Genomic DNA, 13178 nt, shown 5'->3' with positions numbered 1-13178 from the left:
AACTATCTTTATATGCAAATGACATGACTGTATTATGTAGAAAATCCTTTAAAATCTACCAAAAAAAAAAAACCCTACTAGAACTAAAAAAATTGAATTTAAGCAATATTACAGAATAAAAGATAACAAAATTCTACCTTATTTCTGTGTATAGACTATCAAAAACTGCAATACAAAATTTAGGAATGAAATATCATTTTCAATGGCATTTTAAAAACCCATGAGATAAGGATAATAACAATATATGTATATAATATCTATACACTAAAAGTATAAAACATGTGGATAGACTATATTTATGTCCCCAAAGATTCATTATTGTTAAGATCTTCAACTTGCTCCATATTGATCTGTACATTCAATACCATGCTATCAAACTCCATATAAGTTTTTTTCTGTAGAAAATAACTCATTCTAAAATTTATATAGAAATGAAGAGGCCCCATAACAGCAGACCTTCTCAGAAAGAACACATTTGGAGGATTCACACTAATTCATTTGAAGACTTTCTGTAAGGCTATATTAATTAATGAAGCTTTATACGATACTGGCTTACTATGACACTGGCTAAGAATAGACATATATATCCACGGACAGAAGAGTTCAGAAATAGATCCATACCAAAAAAAGAAATAGATCCATACACACAGGATTATTTTATTTTTGCTAAAAGTTCTTAGATAACTCAGTGGTGAAATACCATCTTTTCAACAAATAGCACTGGACAACTTCAAATCATGTGGGGAAAAAAATAAACCTCGATCATTATCTTACATCATACATAACTATTAATTCAAAATGTATCATAGACTACAATACAAAAGTGTAAGATTTCTGGAAGAAGAAAAGAAGAAAGCCGATGCATCTTGTTGTATGCAAAGATTTATGAGATAGGACACAGAAATACCAAGTAGGAAAAAAAAAAACTGATAAACTGGACTTGACCAAAAATTTAAAACCTCTGCTCTTCAAAAGACTTAAAAAGGCAAGCCAATGACTAGGAGAAAATATTTAAAAGTATACATATCTGACAAAGAAACATCTAGAGTGTTCCAAAAAATTCTTACAACTTAGTAACAGGAATCATAATAAAAAGATGGGCAACAGATTTCAACAGACACTTCGCAAAAGATATTTTCATGATCATTAAGAATGTGGAAAGCTGCACTACATTATTAGTTAAAAAGGAAATGCAAACTAAAACTACAATGTGACAATACATGTGTCAGGAAAAATGGAGAACCACTGGAACTCTCATTCAATGCAAATGGGAGAGTAAAGTGATACAACCAGTTTGCAAAATAGTTTGTCAGTTTCTTACAAAGTTAAGCCTACTTATATGATCCAGCAATTCTGCTGCTAGTTTTTTACCCTAGAAAAAGTGAAAATTTATGCACAAAGACTTGTGCATGATGTTCATAGCTGTTTATTCATAATGGCCAAAAACTAGAAACAATCTGTTATAAACTAAATTGTGTCCCCTTAAAATGCATATGTTGAAGCCCTAACACCCCAGGATGACTGTACTTGGAGACAGGGCCTTTATGAAGGTGATTAAGGCTAAACGAGACCATAACAATGGGGATTTAATCAAATATGACTGTGCCCCTACAAGCAGAACCACCAGGGATGCACATGCACAAAAGAAAGGCCTTGTGAGGACATAGTAATAAGGTGGCCAATCTGCAGACCAAGTTAAGAGGCCTCAGAAGAAACTTAAACTGCCATCACCTTGATCTTGGACTGCCAAACTCCAGAACTGAGAGAACATAAATTTATACTGTTAAAGCCACCCAATCTGCAGTATTTTATTTCACCAGAGTTAGCAGACTAATGCACACATTCAATTTCCATTAATAGGTGTATAAACAGATTGTGATATGGCTATGCAATGGAATACTATTCAACAATATGAACTAATGAATGAACTAACATGCAACAACATGTATGAACTTCAACATCATTACGGTGAGTGAGACAAGTTAAGACACAAATGAATACTTACTGTCTGATTCCATTTGTATAAAATTTTAGAGAAAGCAAATCTTATCTATAGTGACAGAAAGAAAACCAGTAATTGCTTAGGGATTGGGATGGATTGACTGCAAAAGGACTTGAAGGAATGTTAGGAAGGTGACAGAATGTTCTATACTATAACATGATTATACAGATGACTGTGAAAACGTATTCATTTGTCAAAACTCATCTGATCATAATGAGAATTTTTTATTGTATGTAAGTTACATTTCAGTATAGATGGTTAAAAATTAGTTTAAGTAGAGAGTTATTCAGGTGACTCATTACACATTTATATTTTCATCATAAATATATAAAATGCTGAACTAATAGCAGCCTTAAAAATATGGCAAAAACTGAGAAAATCATTCACAGAAAAATAGACAAATCCACAATTATAGAGGAGGATCTTAAGACATTTCTTTCAGTAACTAAAAATCAAAAATACAAATTTGGTAAGGGTTTGTAAGAACTGAATGACACTGTTAACAAGCCTAATCACATGTATATATAAATATGCTATATATAAATACATATAACATACATAAGCCCCCTGAAATAAGTGAATACACCTGCTTTTCAAGCTCATTTAGAGTATTATCAAATATTGTGTACCCTGCCACTAAGCAAGCCTTAACAGATATCAATAAGTTAATATCATATAAGCCATATTATTTCATCATAATATACAACGAAACTAGATATAAAAAATAGAATAATAATATCAAGTCCCCTGTGCATTGGAAATTTTTACACTCAACATGAGAGCACCCAATATATAAAACAATTAATAACAAACATAAAAGAACTCATTGATAATAACATAATAATAGTAGGGGACTTTAACACCCCACCTGTATCAATGGACAGATCATCTAAACAGAAAATAAACAAGAAAACAATGACTTTGAATGATATACTGGACCAGATGGACTTAACATATATTCAGAATATTCCATCCTAAAACAGCAGAATATTCATTCGTTTCAAGTGCACATGGAACATTCTCCAGAATAGATCACATTTTAGGTCACAAAACAGGCCCCAACAAGTACAAAAACATTGAAATCATATCATGCACCTTTTCTGACCATAATGCTATGAATCTAGAAGTCAACCACAAGAAAAAGTTCAAAAGACCACAAATACATGGAGGTTAGATAACATGCTACTAAATAATGAATGGGTCAACCACGAAATCAAAGAAGAAATTTAAAAATACCTGGAAACAAATGAAAATGAAAACACAATGGTCAAAAACCTTGGGGAAGCAGCAAAAGTGGTCCTAAGAAGGAAGTATATAGAAATACGGCCTACCTCACGAAGCAAGAAAAATCTCAAATATACAATTCTAACCTTACACCTAAAGGAGCTAGAAAAAGAACAAATGAAGCCTATCCCAGCAGAATGAAGGAAATAATAAAGATTAGAACAGAGATAAATGATATAGAAACTAAAAAAACAATAGAACAGATCAATGAAACTAGGAGCTGGTTCTTTAAAAAAATTCATAAAATTGATAAACCTCTAGCCAGACTTATCAAAAACAAAAGAGAAAGGATCCAAATAAATAAAATCATGAATGAGAAAGGAGAAATAACAACCAAAAAAAAAACAAAAAAAGAAATGCAAACAATTACAAGCGAATACTATGAAAAACTATATGCAGACAAAGGACAACCTGGATGAAATAGATAAATTCCTAGAAACATATAAACCACCAAAACTGAAATAGGAAGAAAAAAAAAAAAAAAAAAACTTGAACAGACTGATAAACAGCAAAGAAATTCAATCAGTGATTAAAAAAAAAAAAAAAACACCCCCAACAAACAAAAGTCCAGAGCCAGATGGCTTCACAGGCAAATTGTACCAAATATTTAAAGAAGAGTTAATACCTGTTCTTCTCAAACAATTCCAAAAAATAGAAAAGAAAGGAAAACTTCCAAATTCATTCTATGAGGCCAGCATTACCCTGATACCAAAAGTAGATAAAGACTTCACTAAAAAGAAAACTACAGGCTAATACCCCTAATGAACATGGATGCAAAAATGTAAAAATTCTCAATAAAAACTAGCAAAACTGAATCCAATAACACATTAAAAAAATCATTCACCACAATCAAGTGGGATTTATTCCTGGGTTGCAAGGGTAGTTCAATATTCATAAATCAAACAATGTGATACACCACATTGATAAAAGAAAGCATAAGAACCATACAATCATTTCAACAGAAAACACATTTGACAAAGTACATCTATTCATGATAAAAACCCTCAACAAAATAGGTTTAGGGAGAACATACCTCAACATAATAAAGGCCATATATGAAAAACCCACAGATAATATCATCATCATCAGTGGGGAAAAGCTGAGAGCTTTTCCTCTAGAGTCAGAAACAAGACAAGGATGTCCACCTTCACCACTGTACCACCACTAGTACCACTAGTACTGGAAGTCCTAGACACAGCAATCAGACAACAAAAAGAAATAAAAGGCATCCAAATTGGCAAGGAGAATGTAAAAGTTTCACTATTTTCAGATGAGATGATACTTTATATAGAAAATCCAAAAGCCTCCGCCAAAACCTGCTAGAAATGATACACAAATTCAGTAAAGTTGCAAAAGTTCAGTAAAGGATACAAAATTAACATACAGAAATCTGTTGCCTTTCTATACACCAATAATGAAGCAGCAGAAAAAGAAATTAAGGAATCAATCCCATTGGCAAGTGCACCAAAAACCATAAGGAACCTAGGAATAAACCTAATCAAAGAGGTGAAAGACCTGTACTCTGAAAACTATAAAACACTGATGAAAAAAACTGAAGAACAAAGAAATGGAAAGACATTCCATGTTCATGGATTGAAAGAACAAATATTGTTAAAATGTCTCTACTACCCGAAGTAAGCTACAAATTAAAGGCAATTCCTATCAATATACCAATCACATTTTTCACAGACTGAGAACAAACATTCCTAAAATTTGTATGGAACCACAAAAGACCTTGAATAGCCAAAGCAACCTTGAAAAAGAAAAGCAAAGCTGGAGGTATCACAATTCCAAATTTTAAATTACACTACAAAGCTGTAGTGATCAAAACAGTATGGTACTGGCCCAAAAATAGACACATAGATCAATGGAACAGAATAGAAAACCCAGAAATAAACCCACAGCTATATGGTCAATTAATCTTCAACAAAGCAGGAAAGAATGTCCAATGGGAAAAGGGCAGTCTCTTCAACAAATGGTGCTGGGAAAACTGGAAAGCAACATGCAAAAGAATGAAACTGGGCCAATCTCTTACACCAAACACAAAACTAAATTCAAAGTGGATTAAAGACCTAATTTTGAGACCCCAAAACATCAAAATCCTAGAGGAGTACACAGACAGTAACCTCTTTGACAACAGCTGTAGCAACTTCTTTCTAGATATGTCTCCTGAGGCAAGGGAAACAAAAGCAAAAATAAATTATTGGGATTTCATCAAAATAAAAAGCTTCTGCACAGCCAAGGAAACAATCAACAAAATTAAAAGGTAACCTACGGGATGGGAGAAGATATTTGCAAATGAGAAATGAGGAATGATAAAGGGTTAGTATCCAAAATCTATAAAGAACTTATCAAACTCAACGCCCAAAATATGAATAATCCAATTAAAAATGGACAGAAGACACGAATAGATACTTTTCCAAAGAAGACATCCAGATGGGCAGCAGACATGTGAAACAATGCTCAACATCACTCATCATCAGAGAATAAAAATCAAGATTACAATGAAATATTACCTCATTCCTGTCAGAAGGGCTAAAATCAAAAACACAAGAAACAGTAGATGTTGGCGAGGATGTGGAGAAAGGGGAACCCCTCCTGCACTGTTGGTGGGAATGCAAACTGGTGTAGCTACTCTGAAAAACAGATGGATGTTCCTCAAAAAGGTAAAAAAAGAACTACCCTATGATCCAGCAATTGCATTACTAGGTATTCACCCAAAGAATACAAAATACTAATTCAAAGGGATACATGTACCCCAGTGTTTATAGCAGCATTAACTACAATAGCCAAATTATGGAAACAGCTCATGTGTCCATCAGCTGATGAATGGATAAAAGAAGATGTGGTATACTTATACAATGAAATATTACTCAGCCATCAAAAAGAATGACATCTTGCCATTTGCAACAAGATGGAAGGAGCTAGAGAGTATTACGCTAAGTGAAGTAAGTCAGTCAGAGAGACAAATACCATATGATTTCACTCATGTGGAATTTAAGAAACAAAATAAATAAGCAAGAGGGAAAAAAAGAGAGAGGGAGGCAAACCAAGAAACAGATTCTTGACTATAGAGAACAAACTGATGGTTACCAGAGGGGAGGTTGGTGGGGGACTCGGGGAAATAGAGGATGGGGATTAAGGAGGGCATTTGTGATAAGCACTAAGTGTTGTATGGAAGTTTTGAATCACTATATTGTACACCTGAAACTAATATTACACTATATGTTAACTAACTGGAATTTAAATAAAAACTTAAAAAAAGAAAATAAAGTAGTTAAAATTTTTGAAAAAAATAAATAACTTCAGTGGTCAAAAATAAATCGTTATTAAAATAAATCATTATTGAACTAGGTGATACTTTTAAATGAATGGCAATAAAAGCATTACCTCAAAACTTGTAGGATGCAGCCAAAGAAATATTTAGAAAGAAATTCATACAAAAGACGAAAGATGTTAAATTATGGAATTTGATATATTTATTTTATAATGTATTTGAAAGAGTTTAATAAGGACAAAGGATAGCCAAAATAATTTGGGGGAACATTAATCCCAGATATCAAGACTTAACATAAAACTATAGAAGTTTCAAGAGTTTATTGTTGGCAAACAGATAAAGTTATGAATGGAGCAGAACAAATGGAAATTTATTTTTATGACAAAGTAGACTTATAATTCAGTGAATAAAGAATGGGGATATCCATCTACAAAAATAAAAAATTACATCTCTATGTCAAACCACACACAATTCAACCTCAAGTGGATTAAATATCTAAATGTAAAGGGCAAAATTCCACATACTTTTAGAATTTTAGAAGAACCTTTAAAAGAAAATATAAGAAAATATCTTTCTATTCTTGGAATAGCAAAGGATTTCTTAAAGAAGACATATAAACATAAACCATATTTGGGAGAGATTGACAATAATTCTGACAGCATCAGAATTTAAAACTTCTGTTTATATTCCAAGCACAATGAAAACACAAGTAACAGCAAAAGAGGAAGAGAGAGTATGTGTGTGTGTGCACAAGCAGGGGAGGGGCAGAGAGAAAGAGAGAGAGAGACAGAGAGAGAGAATCCCAAGCAGGCTCCACAATGTCAGCACAGAACCCTATTTGGGGCTTGAACTCAAACCATGAGATCATGACCAGAGCTGAAATCAAGAGTCAGACGCTTAACTGAGCCACCCAGGCATCCCAGCTATAATATCTTTCAAAGGATTATTACCAAGAGTATATAGATAATCCTGATAAGTCAATATGAAAAAGATAAATAACCCAATAGAAAAATGAGCAAAGTTTACAAAAATTCATTCAAGAGAAAATTTATAGAGGAGGAATTCTGAATGGCCAAGAAATAAGAAAAAATTCTCAATTTCACTTGTAATCAAGGAAACAGAAAACAAAAAGTATAGAAAACATTTTAAAGTTTGATAATATCAAGTATTGCTTAGTACTTGAGAAAATACCAACTCCATGATTTCTGATGAAATGGTAAAATTTTAGAGAGCAATACAATACTTCGAAGAGTTAAACCTGCCCTGTTATTCCACTTCTAGTCATAAACCCAGAGAAATATATACCCGAGGAGAAACATAAAAGAATGTTTGTTGCAGCATTTTATTAAAGAAAAAGTGAAGACAATTAAATTTCCTTTAATATGGGAATGAATTTTAATATTTACACAATGACTATAAGATGCAACTGTTTAGACCTATACTTTGTGTATCACATAGATAAATTTCAAAATTATAATATTGAGCAAAAAAGGCAAATTACAAATGGATATCTAGAGTATCACTTAAAAACCTAAAGCACACAAAACAACGTTATATATCATTTGTGGGTGATAGATATGTAGAAGAAGCATAAACATATGCAAAAGAGTTATACAACTGACATGAAAGTTATTCACACCAGTCATGAGGGAGGCAAGAGGGAAAAGGATGAGTTCTACCTGTAATATTTTGTTTCTTTACATAAAGAGAAACTTGAAGCAACAGTGGAAAATATTAGCATCCTTCAACCAGTGAGATGTGTGTATGTGTTTTATTTACTTTTTTTTGCACTTTTTTGGTATGTTTGAAATAGTTCCTAACTTTTAAAAATGCTAAAGATTATTCTAGTTGTAGGGTAGATAATAGATTAGAGCAAAACCAGAGTGGGTATTGGAGAACAATTAGGCTACAATTCATAGTATATTTAAATAATTTAAGTGTTTGTTTATATATTTAATTTATGGAATGCCAAACAAAACTCTTTCAAAATGATGTAGAATGTCCCACAAATACATTTTCCCAAACTTACCTGCTCGACCTCTCTGTTGAGAGAATCTACTTTTTCTTTTAATCTGTTACCTTCTGCCTCAGCAGTAATAAGTTCTAATTTGAGGGTATTGTTATCTGCCTCTGCTTGACGGGCCTTATTTTCCCAGTTTTCAGCATCTTCATTGGCTTTTCGGAGTTGGTCCATAATTTGCCGGTTCTCAGATTCCTAAAAAGCAATTTTAGGACTTACTTTAAAAGATGTAAAATGGTCAACATACAATATAAAGTAAACATTATTTGCCAGGTCACGGGAAATTTATTTGCTACAGAACCATTTGTAACATAATCTCAAGAAATCGTATCTATATTCTCCATTTAGAAAATTGGTCATCCTGTAATCAACAAAAGGGAGTGGGACCAGGATCTGCCCTGCCTCCTGAGTCACACTCACCCATCTAGTAAAGTCAAGTTGGTTCCTATATTTGCTTTTGTTCAAACAAAATCCTTCATTGCCTCCTCTCCCTATATATCCGTTTAGTGACTATTTGCTACTCTGCTTTTTGAGTCTCTGCCTTGGCCAACCTTCTATACCTGTGCATTCCTTCGTTCCTGACTGCTTTTCTAGATTGTACTGGCTACAGAACTTCTGACTAATTACAAATTTCAAGCATAAATCTCTGATAATTCTGTTGATTTGGCACATCACCTGTCTAGTTCCTGCCTTTCATTCATAACCTCAGTCTTAATTTTCTCTATCATGACTGTTCTATGATTTATGATTTACTTTTGCTTACTGTTCTAGTAACTTACCTAAAATTTCTAAGAAATAAAACAACAAACCTATGCCAACAAACACTACTCATAACTATACAGTCATATTGGGCATATAATATAGAACCACATTTTTAAAACTTTTTAATTTTTGAAGGTTTATTTATTTTGAGAGAGACAGAGAGTATACGCGCACACAAGCGAGAGGCAGAAAGAGAGGGAGAGATAGAGAATCCCAAGCAGGCTCTGCATTATAAGTGCGGAGTCCAATGCAGGGCCTGAACCCATAAACTGCTATATCACAACCCCAGCTGATATCAAGAGTTGGACGCTCAATTGACTGAGCCATCCAGGTGCCCCAAACCATATGTTTAAAACCTTAAAAGTTCTATCATGAGAGACTGACTAAAAAGTGGGATCTTATTTCTAAAGGAATATAATAACTCCACAAATACACAAATAGTATACTATATTGAGTAATCATTATGAGGCTATTTTTAAAAACATGTTTTAGTAATATGGTTTGGCTAACTCATTTTTACAAAGTCATTTATAATTTTGGTTATTATTAAAAAGGTACCAGACCTCTCTCTCATTAATACCTGTTAATAACCAGTGAATTTCTATCAGAACCATAAAATGATCACATTGCAATAAATGATATCTCACCCTAAGAAAGCTTTCAAATCAGATTTAAGTTTTCACAAATATGATTAACCATGAGACTGGTTAAAATTCAGTTAATATCGCCACCTTGTGGTTTGGTTACCTATGACTAATATAGAATCTTGTCAAGTTTGTTAACATGCTCAACTACTGCACTGACTTTCAAGATTTGGATATTCTCAATGTGCCTGTAGGATGTGTTTTTCCATTATTGTACTAAAAACAACAGCTGTGCACTTAGTATGTACCTGGGAAACACACGGTACAGTATTTATAAACTGAATTCTACCCCCATCACTTTTCACCCTCTTTAACTTTCTGTGGCACTCACTGTCTATGCCATTCTCTTAACACTGCCTGAGAGTTTTATGTTGTTAGGTGTGGATGTCCAGTCTCCCCAGTAACACTCTGAGTTCCTCGAAGATAGAAACCACTTTTTTATACTATATTAAGTTTTCTAAAATACGAACCATTTCTTATATTAAATGTAGTTTTGTGACTCCCAGGTAACACATGGTTCAAGGTTCAAGCAGTAAAAAGGGACTGGCATGAAAGTGTCACTCCTGGTCACCAAATACCTGGTGCACCTCCCTCTGGTCAACCAGAAACCATATTTTCCCTTTTTTTGTATGTACTCAAAGCAACCAGAGCAGTGTGGAGCCCAAGATAGGCAACAGAAATCAAAACCACAATGAGATACCACCTCATACCTTTCAGAATGGCTAAAATTAACAACTTAGGAAACAACAGATGCTGATGAGGATGCAGAGAAAGAGGATCTCTTTTGCACTGCTGGTGGAATGCAAACTGGTATAGCCACAGTGGAAAAGAGTATGGAGATTCCTCAAAAAATTAAAAATAGAACTACTGTACAACCCAGCAATTGCACTATTAGGTATTTATCCAGAGGATATAAAAATGCTGAATTCGAAGGGGCACATGCACCCCAATGTTTATAGCAGCACTATCAACAACAGCCAAATTATGGAACGAGCCCAAATGTCCATCAACTGATGAATGGATAAAGAAGATGTGGTACACACACACACACACACACACACACACACACACACACACACAATGGAATACTACTCAGCGATGAAAAAGAATGAAATCTTGGGACACTTGGGTGGCTCAGTCGGTTAGGCATCAGACTTTGGCTCAGGTCATGATCTCATGGTTTGTGGGTTCGAGACCCATATTGGGGTCTGTGCTGACAGCTCAGAGGCTGGAGCCTGCTTCGGATTCTGTATCTCCCTCTCTCTCTCCCCCTCCCCTGTTCATGCTCTGTCTCTCAAAAATAAATGTCAAAAACTTTTTAAAAAAGAATGAAATCTTGCTTGCCATTTGCAACAATGCGGATGGAACTAGAGTCTATTATGCTAAGCAAAATAAGAGAAAGGCAGATATATGACTTCACTTGTATGTGGAATCTGAGAAAAACAACAGATGAGCATAGGGGAAGGGAGGGAAAATTAAGGTAAAAACAGAGGGAGGCAAACCATAAGAGACTCTTAAAGACAAAGAACAAGCTGAGGGTTGCTGGAGGGGAGGTTGGTGGGGGGATGGGTTAAATGAGTGATGGGCTTTAAGGAGGGCATTTTTGGGGATGAGCACTGGGTGTCATATATAAAAGAGCAATCACTGGGTTCTACACCTGAAGCCAAGACTACACTGTATGTTAACTAACTCGAATTTGAATTTTTTAAAAAAGTGAAACTATTCTTTGGTATTTTCCAATTCCCTTTCAGCATCTGTTTACCTCTTTCTGGTGCTGTCCCCACCTCAGTACCCTCCACCTCTGGTCCATTATTGGGCTCAATACTATACTTCCCCACAGCAAAACTGGCTGCCTCAGCTGTAATCCTTTGTGCTACTTGACTGAATTAAGGATACAGCCTCCCCTAATTGATCTCCCTCTTTCTGATTTTGTTACCCTTCTGATTTATTCCTCCCCAAATCACCAGAATGATCTTTCTAAAAAGGCAATTCTTCAAATAACTTCTGGGCTCATGTTGTAACAAAAGCTTCCTGAAAACAGAGTTCAAACAAGTCCTTCTACCTCTGTATTATCACTACCTATACCCTCCCCTCTAGCTACAGAACCTACTTTTTTCCCCTTACACCTTTGTTCAGATTGTCCTCACTGCCTGGGGTGCCACTCTGTTTCCTACTTTTCATCTCTGGCACCTCAGCACCTACCATACTACATGCTGAATGAGTGAATGAATCAAGTGCTCAACAATTCTTAATGGACCTGTGGTTTATTCTCTCAGGGGACTGCCAGGATCCACCCAGTTTTGTTGTGAAACAAAATAAAAGAACTCACAGAAGGACACCAACAGCTGAGAGAAGCCTGATGTGTGATGTCTGAAAATACCATTCCACACTCTAAAAGCCCTGATCCCTAATGGTGGAATTTCAGATAATGTGACAAGCTAGGGAGAAAAGGGGAAGTGTCTAACACTGACTGAAATCTTACTACATTAAATGCTTAGATATTCATTTTTTTATATTCTGTTCTGTTCCAGAATATACTTAAATGGTTCACTGTGCTAGGTCTATCTTACTTACTTGGGCTTTCTTTCCAATTACAGATGGGATGCTGAGACTCAGATTGAGTAGCCTACATAAGTTCATGTTATGAGTGAGAAGGGGGTCAGACCTATCTGACTTTGAAGCTTCCATTCAATTATAGTATTACATTGCTGGCACCTTAAAATCAAGACATGTAAGAAACGACCTGCTTTTCCAATGTAAGGCTGCCGACTTACTGCCTTACCTGCAATTTAGAAATCCTCAGAATCTCTTCTTTCTCAAAGTCTTAAACAGTCTTATGCACACTAAAAATGAATGCTCAAGAAATGTTTACAGACTGATTTTAAATGAGATGTTAAATAAAACAAGGAAAACAGTTTGGGGGTGGAAAGTTCCTATTAATGGTTTGAATGGTAGGTAGGAAACACTATACCTATTATATTAATTAAGGCAACTATATTATTTTAGATAATATTTTACCAATGGGCATACCTAACATCCTTGGTCAAGCTGTCTGTTTATTCCAGGGGGACCACACATACTCTAGATTTATTTGGTCACTAACACAGAAGTACAGAGCAGAGCCATCTACTCTGGTCCTAAGAAATAGATGATCCCTATAAACATTGGGGTACAAATGCCCCTATGCAT

The 13178-nt window shown here is 34.6% G+C and overlaps 1 protein-coding gene across 10 annotated transcripts in view; it reads right to left on the bottom strand.

Annotated features, from left to right (window-relative positions):
* TSGA10 (testis specific 10) overlaps positions 1 to 13178 on the bottom strand; it is a 166600-nt gene that overhangs the window by 89118 nt on the left and 64304 nt on the right. For all 10 annotated transcript variants that reach the window (XR_003424872.2, XM_027072644.2, XM_027072643.2 and 7 more), the window contains one exon: positions 8593 to 8778. Coding sequence is in view for 9 of the 10 variants with exons in the window: in XM_027072644.2 (XP_026928445.1) it covers positions 8593 to 8778 (186 nt within the window). In the remaining variant the exon portion in view is untranslated. The remainder of the gene's footprint in view (positions 1 to 8592; positions 8779 to 13178) is intronic.

This window comes from Acinonyx jubatus, chromosome A3 (genome assembly GCF_027475565.1).
Source record: "Acinonyx jubatus isolate Ajub_Pintada_27869175 chromosome A3, VMU_Ajub_asm_v1.0, whole genome shotgun sequence".
Classification (NCBI taxonomy): Eukaryota; Metazoa; Chordata; class Mammalia; order Carnivora; family Felidae; genus Acinonyx; species Acinonyx jubatus.
This window is presented reverse-complemented; position numbering and strand designations above follow the sequence as displayed.